Source organism: Aethalodelphis obliquidens, unplaced genomic scaffold, assembly GCF_003676395.1.
Source record: "Aethalodelphis obliquidens isolate GAN/ISIS:26980383/991018 unplaced genomic scaffold, ASM367639v1 scaffold65, whole genome shotgun sequence".
Classification (NCBI taxonomy): Eukaryota; Metazoa; Chordata; class Mammalia; order Artiodactyla; family Delphinidae; genus Aethalodelphis; species Aethalodelphis obliquidens.
In genome coordinates, this window is record NW_020838009.1 from 2,297,498 (window position 1) to 2,322,088 (window position 24,591).

At 43.6% G+C, this 24,591-nt stretch overlaps 1 protein-coding gene across 5 annotated transcripts in view; it reads left to right on the forward strand.

Moving 5' to 3' along the window:
* Window positions 1–24,591, forward strand: part of DIP2C (DIP2 acetate--CoA ligase C (putative)) — a 360,655-nt gene that overhangs the window by 323,490 nt on the left and 12,574 nt on the right. For 3 of the 5 annotated variants that reach the window (XM_027089300.1, XM_027089302.1, XM_027089304.1), the window contains 4 exons: window positions 843–1,011; window positions 3,264–3,434; window positions 16,534–16,563; window positions 17,941–18,002. In XM_027089300.1, coding sequence (XP_026945101.1) covers window positions 843–1,011; window positions 3,264–3,434; window positions 16,534–16,563; window positions 17,941–18,002 — 432 coding nt within the window. The remainder of the gene's footprint in view (window positions 1–842; window positions 1,012–3,263; window positions 3,435–16,533; window positions 16,564–17,940; window positions 18,003–24,591) is intronic. The other 2 variants (XM_027089301.1, XM_027089303.1) reach the window with 1 other exon arrangement.

Consider the following 24,591-nt stretch of genomic DNA (forward strand, 5'->3'; position numbering starts at 1 on the left):
TTCTGTTATAGCATATATCTATTAATGTTGATTTGTAGCCATAAACCAAACAAAATTAATACCATTGAAAATGTAGTTTGGCAAATACTTCATTATTTTAAAATCACAGTTGCCCCATTAATTAATGGTGAAACAAAATAGCCTCTTGTTTCTCTCCCCGTGCTCTCTAATGTAAAGGTAAAATTAGAGAATGATTGTATTTTCCTTAGTTCTGTTTGGTAATCCAATTGGATCATTCTGAAGTAAAATTATAATCCTAATTCTTCTAATTGTCCTAGTTTCCTTTTATTTACTCTGGATGTCAGTTTTCTGAACCAGGGTTGGGCACGCTTTTCCTCAAGTGGCTGTTTAGTAAATATTCAGTCTCCATGGTCTCTGTCGCAACCCTCAGCTCTGCCCGTTGGTGTTAAAGCCACTGCAGATGGTACTGCAAGGACTGAGGGCCGTGTCCCAATAAAACTTTATTTACAAAACCAGGCAGCATCTAGTTTGCTAACTCCTGTTCTGAACTTCCAGACCTTTTACCAAAATTCAGTCCTGTGTTTCCCACTGTGAGAGTCCATTCTGTGAATATAGCAGCTTTGAGAGAAACCTAACAGCATCAGAGCTTTGAGATCTTTCAATGAGTGCTCAAAATGGCAGTAACTGCGGATCATAATCCCATAGTTCTTTTGTATTTTTCAGAATGTTTTTGTAAACACGCTTTTGTTTTATATTTACAAACACCGGAGAGTAGAGTTGGTGTGACTGTCCCCTCTTGCAAATGGACAGTAGGTGTTTCTCAGAGGCTGGCTGGTCCCCCATTCTCCATCCTTACTGAGCCCTCCCATCTCTCTGTGCAGCGTGTATTCCGGGCACCAGTCCATCCTCATCCCACCTGCAGAGCTGGAGACCAACCCTGCCTTGTGGCTGCTTGCCGTGAGTCAATACAAAGTCCGGGATACATTTTGCTCCTACTCAGTGATGGAACTGTGTACCAAGGGGCTGGGCTCGCAGACAGAATCCCTCAAGGTAAGCAGCCCTCAGAGTGCCTGGGGGACACTTGCCAGCATCCTGGGAAAGCACCAGTGTCAGAGGGTGTGGAGTAGATGTGGTGAGGCTAAATGATCCTTCAGAAAAGCCAACATAAGGTCCCCTGTCACCTGAGGTTGACGAAGTTGTTTTCACGTGAAAACCTTGTTTTATAACATGGCTATTTTCCCACTGCCAGAGTTAGAGGTCAGAGTGTATGTTATTGATGTCTCTAATTCTGTTAGGGCTACTTGGAGAGTCCTGAATTGCCTTTTGATTTGTTGGTGAATTCAGTTCTTGAGTGCAGTTAGTTTTATCCCAATGCTGGGGTTCGAGTCATACGTCTAAATTTAGCCACTCGTTTCGTTTTCCTTGAGGACCCTGATTGGTAGATCTGGGTCCTAACCAAAATTCATTTTTACAATCCAGTGAACAGTGGCTTGGTTTTATTTTTTAATATTCAATTACCATTATGTGACAATAACAACATTTCCCTTCATTTAAGCCAAGGACTTTTGTTTTGTTTTGTTTTGTTTTGTTTTTTTTGCGGTACGCAGGCCTCTCACTGCTGTGGCCTCTCCCGTTGCGGAGCACAGGCTCCGGACGCGCAGGCTCAGCGGCCATGGCTCACGGGCCCAGCCACTCCGCGGCACGTGGGATCCTCCCAGACTGGGGCACGAACCCGTGTCCCCTGCATCGGCAGGCAGACTCCCAACCACTGCGCCACCAGGGAAGCCCCAAGGACTTTCTGATAGACATATTTTCATAGTAAATTATGTAGTCCTTATTCAAGTAACTAGGAGAGAATAATTATGACCTATTTTGGTTAATATTCCAACTATTCACTGTTTATATGCTCAGATATGTGTGAGTGTGTATGTATAGATATATACACAGATTATATTTGTGAGTATATATGCACACATACAAATTATCTATACACTTGCCATTAGTAAAGCAATATACTTCTCTCTTCTGAATTTTGTTTTCCTATTCAGACCTAGTGCATTAAGCTTGAACAAGAAAGCAAAATGCAAGATAACTTTGACATTAAGATACATAAATAAATATTACTTGAAGTTATATGTTTATACAGCAAAGGAAATTTATAAAATATTATTATTCATGTCCACCTATATTATGCTATAAAATGATTGAGTACGTTTCATGAACTTTACCTATAGGTGCATTTATAAATAACCAAATGAAATAATAAGTGATTTCTAAGCACTTTACATAATTGATTAATTTAACCTTTACAATAGTTCTCTGAAATAGGTCCATTATTGTTTCCATTTTAAAGATGAGGAAACTTAGGTTACATAGAAATTAAGCACTTTCTCCAAGTTCTTACATTTAGTAAAGTTTGAAGCCAAATTTTGAATCTGTGGCTCCAGGGGCACCATCTCAAAGCCCAGGGTGCATTGCCTCCCAAAACACACATGTGTCGAGGGTCATTCGTGTTACCTGGACTTAATTTTCCCTGTGTAACTGCACGTATGGAAGATTGTCGTTATCTTGACTCGTGTCCCTCCTCAGCTCAGGTGCCCTTGTCAGCTCTCCAGGACACTGATGGCTCCTGGCGACTGTCCTGTGTGGGGATGGAGACCCTGTCGCTCCCTCGCCTCCTGTTTCATTGCCACTCCCGTTGCGCGTTTTGCTCTTCCTCAGCTCCGCTTGGGAGTGTTGTGCTTTTAAGGCACTTCATTTCCTGTCCCGGGTGTTGCCATTTCGTTCACTAGATGGAATTTGGGCAGAACTGAGTTGTGCTTCCTTGTGACAGTTTATCTGGGACCTCTTACGTCTCAGGACATGAAAGGAGAGCTGTGTTTAAGAAGCTGCCCAGATGTTTTCAGTTTCCATTCTTACATTAAAAGCAGGTTTCTCATTTCTCTCCGACAGATGTTCCTGTGTATCCATGCTGGCAGGAGTGTATACAAGTGCTTCTGTTCTTCCCCAAACCCTGTCCTTTAATTATTTTATCCACACCTTGTTTTTCTTCAACTTTTCTCCTCATTATGCTTCTTGAATTATTTAAAATATGTTTGTAATGGCATCCTTGATTACCGATATGGGCGTTTTTTTATTTACACGTGTTCTACAGCATTTTGGTTAATGGTGCAGACACAGAGAGCCCTGGGAATGAATATCTGTGTGGAGTTTCTGTTGTTGTACAGATCTGGGTAAGGAGCCTGCAGGTCACACCCCTAACACTGGCAAGGCTGACCTCCTACTGCTGTCATTATTTCTAGGCACGAGGACTGGACTTGTCCCGCGTGCGGACCTGTGTAGTGGTGGCAGAAGAACGGCCCCGAATAGCACTCACCCAGTCATTCTCAAAACTGTTTAAAGACCTGGGCCTCCATCCACGGGCCGTTAGCACCTCGTTTGGCTGTAGAGTGAACCTGGCGATTTGCTTGCAGGTGAGTTTCCTTGATGCCCGTAAATGCGTGAGTCAGAGAGTGACTTTTAAAGACAGGCATACAGCGCCACACTGCTCAACATAGTTTCCCCTGCTGATGCTTACCCACATTTAGAAGGTATCTTTCAGTCAAATGCATGTGGTTGGTATACACTTCTTGTTTGTTTGTTTTGTTTTGTTTTGTTTTTAATTATACTCTGCATTTGTCAGTAACCATTATTCATAACTAGCATTCACAGGCTTATTCTGTCCTGGGGCATTTTAAGTTTTGTAACACGAGTAGCAGTTTGTCAAGACCTGTGAAGGCAGGCTCTTTAAAGATGAGATACTAAACAAATGTTTCATTGTGGCAAGAAATCCTGTCTCTTGAAGTACTTAGTCTCTTGTATGCAGACAGTAACTTCTGTAGGAAGAATTCCAGGACATTAAGCAGATTCATCAATTTGCGGCTGGGATGACGTTGAAGTATATACTTTTTGCTGCATTTCTAAGGCAGAGCTGTAAGTGAGGCTGCCCTCGTAAGATAGCCTTGCATTATATGTGGCAAAAAAAAAAAAAAAAATGCTTATTTTCTTTCTTTCTCTTCATTAGCCCACTTCAGACCATCTTCACTATTCCTTTCCGTCTCTGAACTCTTAACATGAGATCTAGTCCATGAAGGAAGGGAAAGTCCTATGGGAATCTGTTCCCAGTGCCCTTTGGGCAGCCTCATCCAAAACAAGCCAGCCCAGGGCTCAGCTGCAGGCTTTGTTCCTGGAACATATTAAGAGGACAAGAACTTTGCTCACAGCAGGTGCTGGAGTGCAGAACAGTGGACACAAGCTGGCTCCTGATCTCGCCTCCCTGCCCACCCACTGTCTCTCCCATTTACGACCCAGAGATGCTGCTTACAGTTCCCCTTGGGAGACCTCGGGAAGCTCCTGGTCAGCTCTCTCCCGGCCAGTGCTCTCAGTATCTGGACTCAGCGTGGCCTTTGGAGAGGAAGGACTCTCCCCATGTGACCAGTCTGCTGAGCTCGCTTCAGAAAAATTAGCTACAGGAAGGTGTTCTGATTTTCATTGGTGTTCCTTTGCTTCTGTCTTCCTTCTCTTTGAATTAGCTCCATTTCTAAAAATTTATAACTACCAGGGTCCTCTCAAGAGTCAGTTGAACCTTGTTCTATGATTGAAATTAATTCCCTTTTCTAAGAGGTAATCTGAAGAATTGGATTTATCTTGCCAAACTAGTGCTTTAAATATTGAAGTTTTCTTTTCCTATTCACCTTGATCTGTTCTGCTTAAATGTTTCTAGCCATCTGTTCCATGAGGAGAAATGAGAAATACAGAAATCCACTTCTTAAATAAATTCAGCCATAGGATAATGTAATGCTTCCCTTCTCCTGCAAGTAGTGGGGAAAAAATCAGGATCCATGAGAGACAGGCTCTTGGCCACAATATTTCTTCTTCTTTCTCTCTCTCTCAGAATGTTGGCAGATGAAGGGGAGAAGGGCATAGAATAGATCCCATATTAACATAATATCACTTAGCACTTGTCCACTTCATACAGGCAACAAAGCAAGTTCTACTACACTTTATTATACAGAATTAAAACTTTGTAGATACTAGAAATAGAGCACTTATGGTTATTTACCTTTTTATTTTTCATTTATTTCCGTCTACTTGATCCAAAATGTTTTAAGAAGTTTTATAGGGAAGCAGTAGATTAAGTAGGGAAAGTAAAATACACTAAAAATAATTGAAAAGATAGAGATGACAGAAAATAAGGGTAAGAAGCCGAGAATGAAGTTGGCCCACAGGTGTTCGCCACCTCTGTGGCCTAAAACATGAGCTCCATCATTCCTGTGTCCTTAGCACCTAGACCCGTACCTGGTGCTTCGTAAATATTTAATAAATATGTGTTGTAAGAATGTTGGATAAATTAAGTTCTGTACTCGTAATAAAAAGAATAAATATTCTTTTTCTAGAAAACAGTTCCGTCAGTATGACCCCCACATCAGAGCTGACATCCCCAGTCACGGGTCAGGGTGCTGTTCTGGAATGTTGACAGCACCTTTAAGTGTTTTTGTCCATTTTAAGTTTTTCTACTTGGGTGCTTTACTCTCAACTAATTTTCAGCCAGTTTTTCTTTTTCTGAATGGTCAGTATTAGAAAATAGCTGAAAATATCAGTGTGTCTGATAGTAGAGATAAATCAAATAAATTAAGTGTATCATACTAAGGAATGCAGACTCTCTGTCCTTGCCAACCCCGGGGCCAGGTGTGCGTCGGGATTACGGAGTTCTCTGGCATTGGGGAGGCAGGAGCCAGCAGGCTGCGAGCAGAACCCCGTAACTGCACACATGGTGTCTCTCGGTGACGCTCCATCCTGTGAGTAGCTCGTGTCAGCCTAAGTCAGAGTTTACTCAGATAAGTGCAAGACACGGTTCTGGCCCTCATGGAACCAGATGGACAGTAAACACAGATGATTTTTTCAGTAAGTGAGTAAAATATTCTTAGTAAAGATAAAATAAGAAGGAAAAGGAGACACACGAGGCAATTTCAGGAAGGGTAGCCAAGAAAGGCCTCTCTATGAGGTGACATTTCAGCCAAGTGCCCTCTGAGGTGAACATACAAAAATTTGGGCAAAGGCAGCATCAAGTGCAGAAGCCTTGAGGCAGGGCTGGTCAGTGGAAATGTTTGTTTTCTATTAATTTTTGCAGAAGTTAAAAAATATGTGATTATGGTCCCAAGTAAACAGAGCAGGCATAGCTTGAGGTCTGAGGGCAGAAATCCCATGTCTCTTGTTCCCATTGTGTTTCTCCAGGGCCTGACACATAATAAATGCCTAATAAGGATGTTAAATATACTAAAACTGAATTCTTAAGAACGTTTAGACAAAGAAATGAGGAAAACAACCTGAAAAGTTATGAATTTTTTTATAGATTAAGTATTTTTACAAAAGAATATTTATTTTAGGAAACAAAATCAGAAAATACAGACTAGCCAATAAATAAATAACATTCATAAGTCATACCCAGAGATAATCACCATTACTCCCTGATGTAAAAAAAATTTAAAAAATGGTAAGATAGTTCCTAAATTCCAAACCCGTCCTAAATGTTTAGAGACATTGAGAAGTTTACACCATTTTCCTTATGGAACACCAGGATTACCAATATATGTGAGATCAGTTAGTGGGCATATTTGTTTTCAGTTGATTTGTTGTTGTTTGAGGACATGTTTTCTCACCTGGATCGCCTGTCGTCCTTCCTCAGGGCCCTTGACTGGACCCTGAGTGCTCAGGTAGAGGGCAGCCCTGCAGGAGGAGGGCAGGTCTCCATCTCCACGAGGTACGTGGGTAGGGACGCGAAGGACGCTGTCCAGACGAGGAATGGAGCCTCATCCGAGCCATGTGGGGTTTACAAGCTGCTCTCGCTGGGGACCACAATTTTAGTGTCTGTGGGTCCCCTTCCAGAAGTGCCCCCTGGCCTTGGGGAGGCTGGGCTGTGCAGCAGGCAGGGTGCTGTGACTGCAGAATGAGACGCATCTCATGCATGAGGTTCTGAACTTACGTGAGATAAATCAGGGCTTGTGTTTACTTCATCAATGGCACGCCGACCAATCCAGCCTGAGCATCTCTCTCCCCTTTGTACAATTTTACGCTAAATGGCATTCTCTACCGTAGAGTCTTTCATGCTTTTACTTCCTGATGCCACAACTCAGGCTGTTCTCTGCCTGAAATGGGCTTCCACCTTCTTCACGTGGCAAAAGCCTGCTTCTCTTTCCAGGTGTCATGTTTTGATTCCTCCAGCTAGAAATACTTTCCTTCCTCTGAATTCCCATGGCAGGTCATCCCACTTCATGTTGTCTGCCATAGTTCACAATTATGTACATAAACAACTTCTATCCCCCTGCTCTGTGAAAAACTGTCTTAGAGAACCCAGTACACAACTCACATAGTCACACAGTCACTTCCTGAGACTGAATTTTGTGGAAGTACTGGGTGTCGACTCCTCTGACTGCAAATATGCTTCACATTTGAGAAATTCAGCATGTTTTTTATTAGCCTCAAGCCTCCTGAGGGAAGTAAGTACATAGCAATCCTGAAATTTCTCTGAAATGAACTCATGTGAATCTTCATCAGGTAAAAACTCACAGCATCATTTGTAAGTTATCATGAAATGAAATGAAGTGACTTGAAATGAAATGAAACTCAAAAGTTTGCTGCTCTTCAGGCTTCTAGCAGCATTTTCATCTCAAACAGTAGCTCCAGGGCCTGCACCTTCAGAAAAAAGACTTCATGCCCAAAAAAGAAAACAAAAAATTCTCTCACAAATGTGTCACACCACTCAATTCCAGGCAGCATCTGGCTAGGGCTTCCTGCAACTCACAGAGAGCAAGCTCGGTCATTTCGTTTTAAGAGGAGAGAAACTGAGGCTCAGAGAAGTTAAGTGAGCTTTCCTGAAAGCAGGGAAATACAAACAGCTGCCGGAAACAGAACTGGCATTGCTACTGACTGTGTCATCTAAACAGAGCAACGTGTTAAAGAAATCTCACATTTTGCAGTTTTGTCAGGTGCCAACTCCATGTTGTGGTTTATTATGCAAGTGAAATAACAGCCTTGTAAACTGTTTACAGAACTGAACTGTATACAGGCAGGATATCCTGCCTTCAGTTTTTGACTGTTTTCCTGGAACATTTTAAATCAGACCCCCTATTTCCGTGTGACCTAAATCAAACAGCTCAGAAGACGTGCATCTGTGTGCTAGATGCTGTTCTTCAGTCTGTTGTCACCAGGGGGTGGGGAGGCGGGGGGCGGCGTGTACTAGGAACAGAGTCAGGGCCACCACAGAGGGACTCCGCAGTGCCTGCTTTCATGGGCTGTGACATGAAACCCTAGTTTCTTGTAATAGAGAAAATCATGAAAATTGACAAATACATCATTGTCAAGTATGCAAATGAGCAATTAAAAAATTTTACATATGAGGCAATCGCAAAAGTAGAATAACAGAAAACTGAGACAGTCATAATTTCTGTGATGCTGTTGTTTCGGCTTCTGTATCTTAGAAACCGAGTGACTTGTTTACCCATTTATCATTTTAAGGCAGGAATCGACACATTAATTATTTTGAAATTGTCCTTTTGACATAGTTCAATGGCAAAAGAATGGACTCATAAAATTCAGTGTGGATGACTCTGGTTTTACATGACTCTGATTTCTGCAGAGTATTTTAGACTCTGCAGAAGGAAGAAATTTAGAAGTATGAGCCATTTGTTATACTTAGGAATGTCATTTCCCAGAATCTTTAGCTGTAAAAATGACTTTAAAACACTTTTGATTTATTGAACTTATGACAAAAGTGGGCATTAGAGAGATCAAATTATGACTTGTGAGATTGGCTTTAACATAAATTTCCTTAGTTCTGTTAGGAAGTGCCACTGGCTTATTAACCTGCATCAACAGAGATGTTGTGCTTCATCCACAATTACTCTTTTCAAAAGTATAAGCTGAAAGGTCTTTGGATGTATTAGATTTAGAAATTTAGTTCTTGGTAACAAAAATTAGCATCCTCCTCACCAGCTGAAGAAGGGAGGGGAAATGAGGTCTTCTGCTTTCCAAAAGAAATCTCAATTTTTGTTTTATTAGGAAAAAACTTTTAAGCCACTTTAAACAGAAACTTTGATCTTTATTATATAGAAAAATAACGATTAATTTATCTGAGGAAAGCTTTATTATAAATAGCTGTGTGGAATTAACTCAGTATTTACAGTTATGGTCTTAAATCTTGAAACCTTAAGGTCTTAAACCTTAAATCTTGAAACTCACACAATGAAAGAGAAATACAGCCACCCCGATGATGAGAAGTAGAGTCATTGATTGTTAAAAGAAAAAAAAAGTGGAAGGCTCAGGGTGACATAGATCTTAAGTAATTCTCAAGATAAAATTAATAGTTATAATAAGACTCATTCATTTGAGCCCCCAATTCATTTTCTCCCAACACTGCTTTTAGACGAGGGAAGTGAACATAAGTGAGGTGCCTCTGGGGTTTTCCCATGCTCCAAGGAATTTGTCACATCCACAAAACTTCCACATCCTCTCCTGCTGATGTATGTTGTCCCAGATAATGAAAATTAACATTTGAGGTCATGGGACCTGTATTCTCAATTACCCGTGTATCAGTCAGGGTTCTAATTTGTGGGCAGCAGAAACCTTTGGTAACTTAAAAGGAACTTATTAAAATGTCGCTGGGTGGTGTCGCAGACGTGTCCGCCGCCAAGGGCAAGAACATTTGTGCTCCCTCTTGCTGTGAATAGGTGCAGCTACCTGGCAGGCTGGCTTCCAGGAAAGCTGAGCAGGAGAGTGGCAGATGTTTTTAGTTACTACAGAGGGACAGAGGCTTTGTATCCAACCAGGTTCCAAAAGTGGAGGACTTGCCCAAATACAGAAAGAGTTCTGATGCCTGATGACCAAAAAAGGAGCGACCAAAGGCTACATTCATCCCGTTCTTACCCATTACCCCTCCCCCACAAAACCCCACCACAATGCAGTTTTCACTCTTGCAACCAATACCATACCCTTCCTCTGTCCCGAAGAGACAACTGTGGCCAGGTCCAGGGTTTCCAGCTGGTGGCCCTTCCGTCACTGATTCTCTGTAAGCCATAGACTCGATTGTCAAGTTCACCACCACCATCAGATGTCTGATGTGTGCTGGGCATGGGGGCACCGCATGGAATAGAGAATCAGTGCTGGAACTGCCGTAGCCAAGCACGTCTCTCCATCTGAACATTCAGGGGCTTCAGAAATAACCACATGAGGAGTTCGGGGTCCTAGTAGACTGTGATGTTGAACCCACAAGCTTCTCAATCAGATGTTCCCTCTGGTTTGGGTTGTCTCACTGTGTTTTCACGTTGGTCTGTGGATCAACGGTCCCCAAGACAAGCCTTTGGGGCACTTTTTCTTGCCAGAGAGTGAAGAGCTGGGCCTGCAGTCTGTGGTCTCTTCTCAGGGACCTTCAGCTCTGTAGCTCAAGGCAGAAACAGATACTGTTTAAATGAATGGGTGAGGCTGTGTTCCTGGAAAACTTTGCAAAAACAGGGGTTTGCTGACCCCTGTGAAAGAGTTTAATTACCATTTTGCCAAGGTATGGCATGGACATCTGCAGAGTCCAGCCTGGCAGATGAGCTGGATTTTCTCTGCCCTTTGGCTTTTACCAAACCAACTAATCAATTTCAGATCCCTGTTTCCCTGACAACCACTGCTGATACCAGTTTATAAATCAATCAATGTGCTTAATGCTAACCACAATTTTAGCAAAAAATACATTCATTAAAAAGGATTCTGGACTTCCCTTTTTTTCCCTTAGATACTGAATATATCTGTAGTTCCCTGCTGGACTTCCATTTTTGATTAGGATGTATAAGTCACAAGAGACTTGTTCCAGCCCTAACTATTGAAACCATCTGGTTAATACACAAAATCATAGCTTTTAAAATTCAGCAGAGAGCCAAGATTCAGAGAAATCTAAATGAACTAAATCTTTCAGAGAGAAGAGACCTACAATTGTTTTCACCCCTTACAGGGGAGCAGGAACCAGCCAAACTTTTTTGAGAATGTTAACAGCAGTAAATAGCTTGGCAAGAGGATGAGAATCCCAGGGACCCCCAGCCCATACATACCCCCCACCAACTCCCCACAGACCTCACCTACTCCAGAGGGCAGTATGCAAAAGCCAGGAACAGAGCAGGAGCTGAGAGAATCCAGCTGCAGTTCTGTGGGCCTCTGGTGAGTCAAAGCAACAGGTCTCTGAAGTCTGAGGAGGGGCCCTGGAAGTGAAAAAATTTCCTCAGTGAGTGGAAAGCAGAGGTCCTGAGGGTTGGAAGGAGAGCAGAAAAGCTGAGAGCCCCTCTCTGGAGAGCCTCAGATCATCTGGTGTACCACCCTTGCACTCCAAAGACGGAGGTGGGATAGGGAGGCCAAGCACATCTCTCTCAGGCCCCCAGGGCCTTCCCCAAGTGCAGATCTTGCCTTCCAAAGGCTAGGGGTTGGGCAGCAGAATGGAGAGGAAAGAGAAGCAGCCAGTCGTGCAAAAAGCTGGCAGCCAAGCTGTGAAGCAGAAAGAGATCTCCCACAGTTTGGAAAGCAAGTCTGTAAGCTATAAAGCATAAAGAGGTATCCAGAATCTTACTAGTGCTCAGATCCAAAGTGCTGATTATGCTCACAGGTATGGGAAGCCAACATGAATGAAATCTAACATTGCCACAAATCCCAGACCAAGCTCACTCAGACACACAAACTAGTGGGCTGACAGGAGAGAGTGTGCCCTTTTCTGGGGGTAAATGTTTTTACTTCAGTCTCCACTGTGCTTTTAAACACAATGTTTGCTTTACAATCAAAATCAAAAAGACGTGCAACGAAGAAAGAAAATAGGATACATGGCCATGAAAGGACACGGTCAATAGAGTCAGTAGAATAGACATGTTGGATTTATCAGAGACTTTAAAATAGCTATGATAAATATGTTAAAGAATCTAGTTGGAAAGGTATACACCTTGCATGGAGAGATGAGGAATATCACAGAAAGATAGAAACCACAAAACAGAGACAAATGGAAATCCTAGAAATGAAAACTACAGTCTTAAAAATTCCTCATGGTTTAATAGCAGACTGAATGCAGCAGGGAAAGGGTCAGTGAGTGAACTTGAAATCCAGTCAATAGAAATTATCCAGACTGAAACGCAAGAGGAACAGGAATGAAAATAAAATGGGATAGCCTCTGAGATCTGTGGAATAGCAGGTTGTCTAACATGCATGTAATAGGAGTCCCAGAAGGAGAGGGTGAGAGAAAATGGGACAGAAGAACAATTTAAAGACCCAGCGGCCAAAACTGATGAGAGATATCAACACACAGATTCAAGAATCTCAGTGAACGCCAAGCACAGTAGCTTAAAAAAACACACCTACACACATCGTCACCAAAGTGCTGAAAGCCAACAGCAGAGACATTCTTAAAGCAGCTGCAAAATAAAGATGTATTATGTAAGGCGGACAATAATAAAAATGATGCTGAACTCTCATCAGATACAGGGGAAGCCGGAACACAGTGGGATGAGTGACAGGCAAGGTCAAATTTACAGTGTTTGACATCCTATAAAGAATTATCAGGCAGGGACTTCCCTGGCGGTCCAGTGGTTAAGACTCTGCACTTCCACAGCAGGGGGCATGGGTTCGATCCCTGGTCGGTGAACTAATATCCCATGTGCCACACAGTGCAACCAAAAAATATATATATTACCAGGCATACCAAGAAGCAGGTACAGATCCACAATGAGGAGAAATATTAGTCAATCAAAACTGAACCATACTGACACAGATGTTGAATTTATAGACAAGAACACTAAAAGTTATTTTAACTGTATTCCACATATTCAGAAAGTTAAGAAAAGACATGGAAAGTTTAAAAAAAATACTCAAATTGAACTTCTAGAAATGTAAACTATAATATGTGAGATGAAAAATACACTGGATGGAATCAATGGCAGAAGAAAAGATTAGTGAACTTGAACAGATAGAAACTTTCCATAATGAAACGTGAAAAAAGTATTTTTTAATGGAAAGTGCATCAGTGAAATCGGGGGAAACTTCAAGGGACTTAGTATACATATAATAGGAGTTCCCATGAAAGAGGAAAAAGAAGAGTATGGTCTAGAAAAAAATACGTGAAGAAATATATCAAATTTGATGGAACTATAAACCCACAAATCCCACTGCTCCAATGTAACGTGAAGGAAACTGCTTAACTAAATTGCCCAAAACCAATGATACAGGGAAAAGCAGATGAAAAAAATCAAGTTACAGAGGAACAGTGATGAGAATGACATCAGACTTCTCATCAGAAATGTAAGCAAAGAGACAGTGGAAAACAGCTTTTAAATACTAAAAGAAAAATACCGTTAACCTAGAATTTCATAGTAGTCAAAGGAAATATCTTTCAAGAGCAAACTTGAAATAAAAACTTCTTAGCCATACAAAAGCTGAGAATCAACTACTAGCAGGCCCACAGAGCAAGAAATATTAAAGGAAATCCTTTAGGCAGAAGGGAAATGATACCAGTTTGAAATCTGGGTCTATACAAAAGAATGAATAATGCTGGAAATGGCAAGTGCATAGGTAAACATATAAGATTTTTTTCTTATTGAGTCTCTTTAAAAGGTAATTGACTGCCTTTACAAAACTTGTAATATACTGTAGGGTTTATATCATCTATAAAAGTCAACTGGTGACAGCAACTGCCCAGAGTTTGGGAGGGAAAAATGGAAGTATACTATCATAAGGTTCTTCCAACATGTGAATTGGTGTAATATCGCTTGAAGGTAGACTGGAAAATTAAAGATGTATGCTATAAGCCATAAAGTAACCACTAGAATTAGAAAAACAAAGAGTTGTAGCTAATAAGCCAACAGAGGAGAGAGAGTGGATCTATAAAAGAAGGTAGAGAAAAGGTGGGGGGATAGATGGGATGAATTATAAACAACAAAAAATAGATTTAAACATAATCACATCAGTAATAAATATAAATCCTCTACCACTTCATTTAAGATGCAGAGATCATGAGGTTGGAGTTTTAAAAAGCAAGACCCAGTTATATATAGCCTAAAACAAACATGGTTTAAAAATAAAGACACAAATAGATTAAAGGTATAAGCATGGAAAAGTTGCACCATACTAGTGCTTATCAAAAGAAAGCTCAAATCTCAGTTAAAATAGTGAAAACATCATTATTAATACACAGATCTGCTAGGAGGACCAAAGAATGTGCCTTGGGGTCATGCAGGCAGAAACACTGCTTAAAGTTCAGGGGGGAAGAGCCCACTGATGAGCCACTTTGCTGTGCCCATACCCTGCTGGAATCCAGTCCTGCAGAGCTGCCTCCTGTGCCCCCAGTTATGGGAAACTCCCTCAACTCCTCAAACACCAGCACAGTATATATGCCCAGTATCAGTACTGTGGAACCGTGTCTTTATATCACGTTTCTGCTTAGAATTTGCTACTTAAGCTTAAGGAGTTATGTGCTAATACTAGATTGTACTAATGCTATAGTATGTGAGTTGCTGAATAGAAAAGTACCACTCAGCCGAGGTGTTCAGATAAGTGCTGGGTTGAATTGGCTGTGCTGTGTTTGGGATGTGAGTCTGTATATCTACAGCTGAGATTTAAATATAACTCATTTGTTCAATAAGTGCTTAATACCTAACTGATACACTTTTATGACAATAAGAAAAAATGATTTTTACTGTATGTCCATATGTCACTTTTTATTATACAACTGAACGTTAAAGTTAATCCTCTTTTCTGATTAATATAACTTGCAATTTCAAACATGTTTCGACTTCATTTCTGATAAACTTTGGTTGGAATAGATAGCTTTGCTTTCTTGCTGGTCCCTTCTGGAAGTATTCCGTTATCTTTAAATACTTAGGAGCATACTCCTTAGTTAAAGGAACTCCAGCTTGCATTCTTTGGCAAAGTAAAGATTTTGTTAAATATGCACTCCCTACTATTTATCTTGAAATCTCAGAGTTTTCTACCTTAGGGTTTTTGAAACTTGGAAACACCTGTACATTAACTGTTTGTTCACGTCTCCCTCATTAGTCAGTAGACTGATTTTGCTCCAGATGTTATCTCCTCCACGCATTTACAAGATAGGAAACGTGTTCCCAGTCATGTGTATTTTTCTTCTGAGATACTACTTTGAGTCATTATTTTTAAAAATTGTGCATTAGAATAATTTACAGAGAGAACATGGACTTAGTTTTGTTCCAATTAATGTTTGGGATTCAAAGAATCATGAGAGAAATTATTTAAATTATTGCATTCAGCTTGAAGAGACCCAGTGAAAGTCGTGTGTGCCTTCCAGGTACACACACCTTTCCTGGCCCTCTTCTCTTTCCTGGAGTCCTGCCTCAGTTTTCTAAAAATAGAGATGCTGAGAGAAAGCAGTAGCCATGGTTACCACAGTGAAGGAAGTCTCAGAGAGAAGGATGGAATCGTAATTTTTAAATCTGGAACCATTACTTTTTTTTTTTTTTTTAAATAGACTTGCCTCCAAGTTGCGTGATGATAGTTTTTCAGTCTGGCCTTGTTTATTCACAAATTGCAGCCTCAGGAAACCTAGTGAAGAGCTCCTTCTTTGTTGCTGCTGCTGTTGTCTCTGGAGCCCACCTAGTGACTGTGATGACGGGGTCAGGACCGCACCCAAGGGAGAACTTGGCCCTGTTCTAGTTTTTCTAGGAGTGTTTGGGAAAGACACAGGGTCAGCCAGGGAATACACAACATCAGAGAAGTTTGCCCACGTTGCTTTCTGGAGTCTTTCCCCCGTGGGTATAGATGCTCTAACAGGGGTAGAGGTGGGCACCAAAACCGTGGAAGACAAGAGAGAAATGAAGGCAGCGTCTCTGAGGACAGAGCTGAGGGTGAAGCAGGGTGCTCACTGGGGGGTCCCTCCCGCCACCGCTGAGCTAGACCACCTAGGAGCCCAAGGTTTGATTCACGCTTCATTCGTACTCTGACCTCTTTTCTTTTCCTAATCTTGTAGGTGAGTAGGGCTAGACACCCTGATTTTAGATCCACAAACTTCCAGGCTCCCCTTCATTGTTGTAGTAAGAAACTTGAAACTATTTCAATGAGGAACACTTGACAGATTTGGCCAATAAAATTCATACTCCCCACTTTCTCAGAAAAGAAAAGAAACTAGAGAAAGGTACCATAAAATCAAAACCCACTGACCATATGTATTAAAAGCAATTACTCAGGTCCACCTTCCCGTGGCTAGTCATCTGTTACTCTCCTCTGTTGCTCTGTGGATATGTGGACATCTTTTTAGATTTTTTTTAACCTTTAATGGTACAGTGATTGATTTTAACGACTTCCATATTTGACATTGTTTTTGATCTTCTTTTTACTTTGTTCCCTGCTTTTTGCATTTTCCTCCCCACCCCTCTCTCTTCTTCATCCCACTTTTATTGTTGGGTTGTTTGTTTATGTGTCTGTGTGTGTCCTGGATTTTTGGTGTCTGTTGGTCTGGTGTCCTCACCTCTCCTCTGCTCCCACCTCCTGCTGCTGTAGCCCCACCGGCTGTGGAAGCTGGCTGAGAAGGTAGGGATTTCCCGCTCATCCACACCAGTGCCTGCTAACCACCACCGTCTCGTCAGCTCCCAGCAGTGGGCAGACTAGGAGTTGAGTGCAGAGATGGGCTGGGCTTCTAGACCCGTGGTCAGGAGGGCTGACGGCCAGCGCGGTGTCACTTCTCAGATCTTGTCAGACGTCTCGCGTTTGTGACATACGCTGTGCCTCCATTTATACCATCAGTTTGGGGTCATCTCCGTTTTATTTCATTTTCCACTTCTAGTGACCTGTTTTCTGATTTGTTTGTTTTTAATTGGCCTCTTATGGTTATGTGCTTTGCATTACTCAGACCACAAACCGCTTCTCCACTCAGCGCTGGTCTGTAACACAGCTCCCCCAAGCAGTCACAGATCAGCGAGGGCGCCGTGGCCACACGGCAGTGCAGCTCCTCCTCCAGGCTGATTGCATGTGCTTTCTCTGTGGGGAGGATTATCGGGGGGTCCAGTATGGTACAACAAAGGTGTCTTTATTTTTATCTTTTTCTTATATTTAAACGTGCCTTTGGTATAAGATTAAGATTCTCTCGTGAGGAATTTTAGTGTAGTTCTTCAAATAAATTCTGAGAGGCTCCCTTATTTTTTGGCAGATTTTTCTTAGGTTCTTTTTCTACCCAAGGTATTGCATTACTTTCCTAAGAAATGTATGTAGAATTTTGGTTTGTAATGCAGCTTTAATGCCATTGCTCTTACATGAGCAGAGATCACTGTTCAGAAGTCAACTCAGCATATATTTTGAAGAGATTTATGATGCCAAGATAAGGTTTCTGGACCCTGTGGTAAATGAATAGTTCAGAACACAGGGTGCTGCCCAGATGACCAGTGGTAAACACACAACCTCCCTGACTTATGTCTTGGGCAGAAATGGCCTCCCGCATTGGAGGAAAACCAAGGCACAATTAGAACTAGAAGGAACAAGGTCATTATCTTTTATCTCTTCTTCCTTAATCTGTCAGCTCATGTCACGTGTTCTGCTTCAATATCTTGAGCCCTAAAAATACACCTTTTGGGATGCATGTGGTGAAAATCTCTCAGCAAATGATGCTTCACATCCTCAGCGACCTGCTTTTGCCAAAATGCTGCCTCTGTAGTTTCAGCCTTTTATTTGGCAAGATGCCCCTTTTCTTTCTAATTTTCATAAATGTGATTGACAGTCAAGCCGTGTGAAAGTCCAGTATTATCTTAATAAGATGTTCCTTTCGGAGTTGGGTTATCAGTTGAGAGGTGTGGCTTTAGTGCTTTTGGGTTTTGTTCATACTTTACCATAGAAATGCTCCCTAGCCAGTAGGAAGCCCAGACCCAGCTCCTCCAAAGCAAACTCGTGTTAACCTCACTGTGTCCTTGCTTGCAGGGGACCTCGGGGCCCGATCCGACCACCGTCTACGTGGACATGAGAGCTCTGAGACACGACAGGTATTGTGATTTTTGTGTTCTTGGTGCCTGCTCCAAACAAGGTGGTTCATGGAGCGAGCTTTCACAACTCTCCACATTTACTGCGTGAGGTACCCAGCGAGCAACCAAGTTCTTGTTTTCAGACACAAATGACAACGGTTGACCCAGAGCCGTTGCAACCAGAGTTGCTTTTTCTCACAGTCTGCCCAGAAGACTTGGTCCTTTACTTGAACGCTCTAGTCAGGCACCATTGTGCACCTGATAAAATATCAACACTGCCCACATTTCTTTACATGAATTGAAAATTTGTGTCAAGGCTTTTCCATGAAAAACTAAAATATAAGCCAGGTGACCTTTCTGTGCAGCTTCCTAAGCAGCCTTGAGCAAGAACGAAAGGGGGTGTTGCTAGTGAGTGCTTGTGAGTTCACCTTGAGGGAGGGAAGGTGGAGACAAGATGAGGAATCTTTAGCAGAACTTCTGCTCCCAAAGGGGTCCCTCCTGACATGCGTGAGGGGGAAGAGAGAATTCTATCATTTTCCTATAGACTTCCCCATTGATTAGGTCATTTCTTTGGGGTAGTCGTGGAGATGCCCATTCATTGATGCTTCTCTGACGTGTTAATAGTCAGCGTGAACTCTAGTAGAAGGTGTCCTTTTGTAAATTACTAGAGGTGCTTGTGGACGCGTTGTGAGGGCCGGATACTGTGCTGCTCTCTGCGTGTCCTCACGTGGTGCCCACTGACGTGTGCCTTGTGCTCACAACACCTGGGAGAGCAGGAGCCCCCAGCCTGGCCTGGCTGAGCATGTTCTTCCATGATACTGAGTCTTGTGTGTGAGTGAGTGTGTCAGGGGCAGAGCTGCAGGGGCTGAGAAGGGGCCAGGTGTGCCATGCAGGCTCAGGTATCCTGGGGAATGCCAGCCCCCACTCACACCAGGGGTTCCCAGCCGGGTGCTTGTACCCCCAGTGGACGAGTTGCCATGTTGCCATGTCTTATTAGCATAATCTGGGGAGTGTTACTGCTGGTATGTCGGGGGGCAGAGGCCAGGGATGCAGCCCGACATCCTACAGTACGCAAGACAGACTCCTGCCGCACAGCAAATGACCAGCATGGCAGCAGTGCCGAGACCAAGAAACGCTGCATCCACCTAAACACATCACACTAAGAGGTGCTTCCCGGCCCTTGTAGCCCTCATTTTAGACCCTGCTATTCACAGGGAATCACAGGATACAGCCCATCTGGTGGCAGAGAGAACCACTGGCCCACCAGAGCATACCGGCCCACTAGAGCAGAGCTCCATCCAAAACATTTTCAAAATGCAGACACTTAGCTCTGAAGAGATTAAGTAACAGTGTTTCAGGGGCATAAATTCCAAATACAACTTCTGGGCTTTAAAAAGAAATCTACTTTACTCCCTATAAAAATCATTTGAAAAAAACTTTATAACTTCAGAAGCTGAAAAACAGCTCATCAAAGAATCGCCGTTTGAGTAATATTTATGCAGTTCTGTCTGTGACCTGGCCCTCAAAACACATGAAGATCAAATTTGTAAGACCATTTAGATAAAAACTGCTGATCTTTGGGGCCTGAGAGGGTAGGTTACAGTCTCAGACGGACTTACAAGAATAGTAATCAGGAAAGGACAGTTGGTCCCATTGTGTGTTACAAATCTCCTGGAGTACCAGGGATGGTTGGGAGTGGGGTTCAGGGAGTTTTCTTTCCTGGAAAAGGAAAGAAATCTAGAAACTCCTTTCTGACAGCTTTGTGACCTACCTTCTTAACTATCTTCAGTGTGGCAGATCTTCCTATTGAGAAAAGTTGTGATTTAGGAAAAGTGAAATTGGAACCCGTACGATGTATCATGGTAAAGTAATAAAAGTCCAGTATCAGATTGATTTCACTGTTCTAGAAAGAGCCAAGAGACCTGAGTCATAGTAGGAGTTTCTTTTCCTAATCTTTTGACCTTGGGAAGTCTGTATCCTTTTAAGTGACACTTCTGTTCTAATCTGTAAAATAATCTCTTATAATACATTTCCTGACTTGGTCATTCAAAACAGAAGTAAAAGTGCTTTGTGAACTGGAAATTGCTATGCAGTCATACGTTAGTGACACTGTCAGGAATGTCATCGACCTTTACAATTAAGGGTAGCATCGCTCAGTGTCAGAGGGATCCCACCCCCGCCCTGTCCAGGCCTGGTGAGAAAGCCTCAGAGTCGTCCCCACCTCTGCCCCTGGAGCACTCTCCAGGCTCGCGTTTCACATTCTCAGCTCTGTCCTGCGTCAGAGGACAGGCATGGCTGGGAGCTGAGGGGATGTCAGACACCAGAAACACGTGCACTGGACTTGTCCCTTCCTCGTCTTCGTCAGGGTTTGACTTAAGAAACCAAAGCAAAGTCCTGCCCTTGAACGTGGTTTTCTGCTGGTTTCTGTCCCTGGAGGCACCCTCTCGCAGTCACAGCAGGGAGCCTTGCTCCCTGGGCTGGCTTGGTGCTGCCACACGCAGCTCCTCCAGGCTGAGGTCCTGCGGCACGCCCGGGCTCATCGCCGCTCTCTCCTGATGGGCCCCTTCTGAAGGGGGCAGAAACCCAAATAGGTGTCTTACGTTAAGGAATAATTACCATGTCCCTTCCTGGAAGGCACTGTCCTCCCCCTGCTGCCCAGGGACATGGGAGACTCGGCCCAGGGCCACCCCGGACGCAGGAACGCCGTGCACGCTTCGTCCTGGCCGCCCAGTGCACGCCACTGAGCCCTGTCAGCTCCTCTTCCTGTGTGTCTGGGCTGGCCGCTGGGCAGTCCAGCACCCCCGTCCTCTTGACCTGCTCCGTCAGGATGTGCCCACGCTGGGCTCTTGTCCGTGGTTCTGAAGTGACCGGCTCCTGACAGCAGCTGTGGTGCTGCCAGCCCTCCTGTGGGGAAGGTGCTGTGGTTTCCTGATTGTGGCGCCTCTCCAGAGCCACTGGGTTACGGTGTGTGGGCAGGCGCGGTCCCCGGAGGAGAGAGCCTCCCCTCCCTGTGGTGCAAGCCTGGGAAGGGCTCCTACTGAGTTTCCTGTATTTCTGTGAGTCACTCGCCCTCCCGTGTGTGCTGCCAGTGTGTGTAGCTCCCAGCTCTTTCAAAAGATACATCTCTGTCTCCTCCTGTAAGGGGTGGTTTTCTCTTTGCTCTGTGGATATTTTCAAGCGAAGGAACGGCCACCCATGTGGCATTTGCTGGCAGGACAGGACCACCCCTGAGTGATTCCAGCGCCCCCTTCCTGCTTGCCTGTGAATTGCTGACAGAGAGCACCGTTTCATACTGACCAGGGAAGAAATTCTTTGTTCTGTCCTTACGTTTGCCCTCCGTGCTGGCCCAGGTCCCTGCCACCACTCAGCAGCCCAGCCAGGAGGCCGCAAGGAAGTTCTTAGCGGTAGGGTTTCCCACATTTCAGGTGACATCCTCAGGTGACATCCCATTTGCCTGCCTTCCTCAGAGGCTTCAGCTCAGCAGGGAGGGTCAGGAGACAAGATAAACTCCTAAACTCCGAGAGCAGGGGAGGCCTGCTGGCCAGAGAGGCAGAGGCCGGCCAGTGTGTGTGGCCAGCAGTCCCACTGCTGAAGGAGGACCGGGCCATGGACTCCACTCCCCATGTTGGCGGGAACCTTGGGGTCTGAGAGGAGGAGAAGCACAATGTCTGGGCTCGAGTCGCAGGCCAGGGCACTTGCTCCCACTCTTGGCTCAAGTGGCCTGGTTCCATTCATGACACCAGGTGCCCCGCTCAGAAGTCATCCCTGTCATAGTGCCACGGCCAGAGCTACCTGAGTGGTGGCTGTGAGTGGACAAAGAGCAGAGCGTAGCTTATCCAGAACAGCCCTCATTTTTGGCAAAGGTTTTGCTCCCTTCCCTTGCCTGACTGTCTGGCCTTTGTAGGACACCCAGCCTACTCGCTGGCCAGCTGCCCTGCCCATAGCAGCAGCCAGACTAGGTGGGCTGAGCCAGCAGCTACCTCGGCCCCTTTCTCTTTCATTCTTTCCCTCTTTCCTCACCCCTGCTTCTGCCCACTCATAATCTTCCCAGCCAATTGGGCCTCTTTCTTTATTGCTTTCTCCATCCGTAGCCAGTTGCCAATACCCACACTCCACAGTCGGCCAGCCAGCACTTGGACACAGGCTTCTTCACTTAACCTAACTACTTAAATTGGCCTGATTTAGTTCAGTGTAACAGGCTGCAGCCTCCTGACCCAGCAGGTTATAAAAAGTTATCATTCCCGGCATTGATATTTCCTGCAAGCATCGCATCTGTCTGAAAGCTGCTACAGGTGAAGTTCCATAGATTCTTCGTGCTCTAATGGTAATTTTTAATTATAACCCACCCTAAATTAGCATAATGCTACCTGGGTCCTCGAAGAGTTTTAGTCCCTTTTAATTGTCTTAATGCAGCCACTAGTTTATTTTTGAAGGATGGCATGTTAAGCCTGTTGGCATAAGGCAGACCTCAGAGATTCTGTGGATTTGATTCCAGACCCCCTCAGTAAAGGGAATGTCACAATAAAGCAAGTCGCACGAATTTTTTGGTTTCCCAATGCATATAAAAGTTATGTTTACACTATACTGTAGTCGATTAAGCGTGCAATAGCATTATGTCTGAAAAAAACAAAGTATACATACCTTAATTTTAAAATATTTTGTTGCTAAAAAACGCTCACCGTCATCTGAGCCTTCAGTGGGTTATAATCTTTTTGCTGGTGGAGGGTCTCCCCTCAGTGTGGCCGGCTGCTGACTGAACAGGGTGGTCCTTACTGAAGGTTGGGGCGGCTGTGGCAGTTTCTTAAAATAGAACAGCCAGGAAGTTCGCCACTGACTCTTCAGGAAGGATTTCTCTGTAACACGCAATGCTGATGACAGCATTTTACCCACAGCGGAACTTCTTTCAAAACTTGGATCAGTCTTCTCCAACCCTGCCCCTGTTTTATCTACTAAGTTTATGCCATATTCTAAATCCTTTGTTGTCATTCCAACAATCTTCACAGAACCTTCACCAGGATAGATTCCATCTCAAGAAACCACTTTCTTTGCTCATCCATAAAGTAACTCTTCATCTGTCCAAGTTTTCTCATGAGATTGCAGAAATTCAGTCACATCTCAGGCTCCACTTCTAATTCTAGTTCTTTTGCTGTTTCTACCACATCTGCAGTTACTTCTTCCGCTGAAGTCTTTCTTGAACCCCTCAAAGTCGTCCAGGAGGGTTGAAATCAACTTCTTCTGAACTCCTGTTAATGTTGATATTTTGACCTCTTCCCGTGAATCATGAATATTCTTAATGGCATCTAGAATAGTAAATCCTTTCCAGAAGGTTTTCAATTACCTTTGCCCAGATCCATCAGGGAAATCACTATCTATGGCAGCCATATAGCCTTATAAAATGTATTTCTTAAATAATAAGAATTAAAAGTCAAAATTAGTACTTGATCCAGGGACTGTAGAATGGATATCGTGTTAGCAGACATGAAAGCATCCTGTATCTCATTGTCCATTTCCATCAGAGCCCTTGGGTGACCAGAAGCATTGTCAATGAGCAGTAGTGTTTTGAAAGGAGTTTTTTTTCCTGAGCACACCTCGACAGTGGGCTTAAAATATTCAGTAAACCATGTTGTAACCAGATGTGCTGTCATCCAGGCTTTGTTTTTCCATTTACAGAGCACAGGCACAGGCAGAGTAGATTTAGCATCATTCTTACAGGCCTTAGGATCTTCAGAATGGTAGATGACCACTGGCTCAACTTCAAGTCACCAGGTGTTGTAGCCCCTAACAAGAGTCATCCTGTCCTTTGAAGCTTTGAAGCCAGGCATTGTCCTCTCCTCTCTTGCTGTGAAAGTCCCAGATGGCATCTTCTTCCAATAGAAGGCTGTTCAATCTACATTGAAAACCGTTTTTTCGGTGGAGTCTCCTTCATGAATGATCTCAGCTACAGATCTTCTGGATAACCTGCTGCAGCTTCTTCATCAGCACTTGCTGCTTCACGCTTTACTTTTCTGTAATGGAAAAGGCTGCTTTCCATAAACCTCATGAACCAACCTCTGCTAGCTTCTAACTTTCCTCTACAGCTTCCTCACCTCTCTTAGCCTTCATAGAGTTGGAGAGGGTTAGGGCCTTGCTTTGGGTTAGGCTCTGGCTTAAGGAAATGTTGTGGCTATTTTGATCTTCTATCCAGACCACTAAAACTTCCTCCATATCAGCAATAAGGCTGCTTCATATGTTCACTTTTAATTTCCTTCAAGAACTTTGCCTTGGCATGTACAACTTGGCTAACTATCTGGTGGTGCAAGAGGCCTCGCTTCCAGCCCATCTTAGCTTTAGACCTGCCTTCCTCACCAAGCTTAATCACTTCTACTGTTTCATTTAAAGTGAGAAATGCGTGACGTTTCCTTGAGAAGAATGTCACTTGAACACTGAGGCCATTGTAGGGTTATTAATTGGCCTAATCTCAGTATCATTGTGTCTCAGGGAATGAGGAGGGGGAGAAAGACGGGGAATGGCCAGTCAGTGGAGCAATCGGAACACACAGCATTTATTAAGTTCACCATCTTATAAGGGCAAATTCGTGGCACCCCAAAACAATTACAATAGTAACATCAAA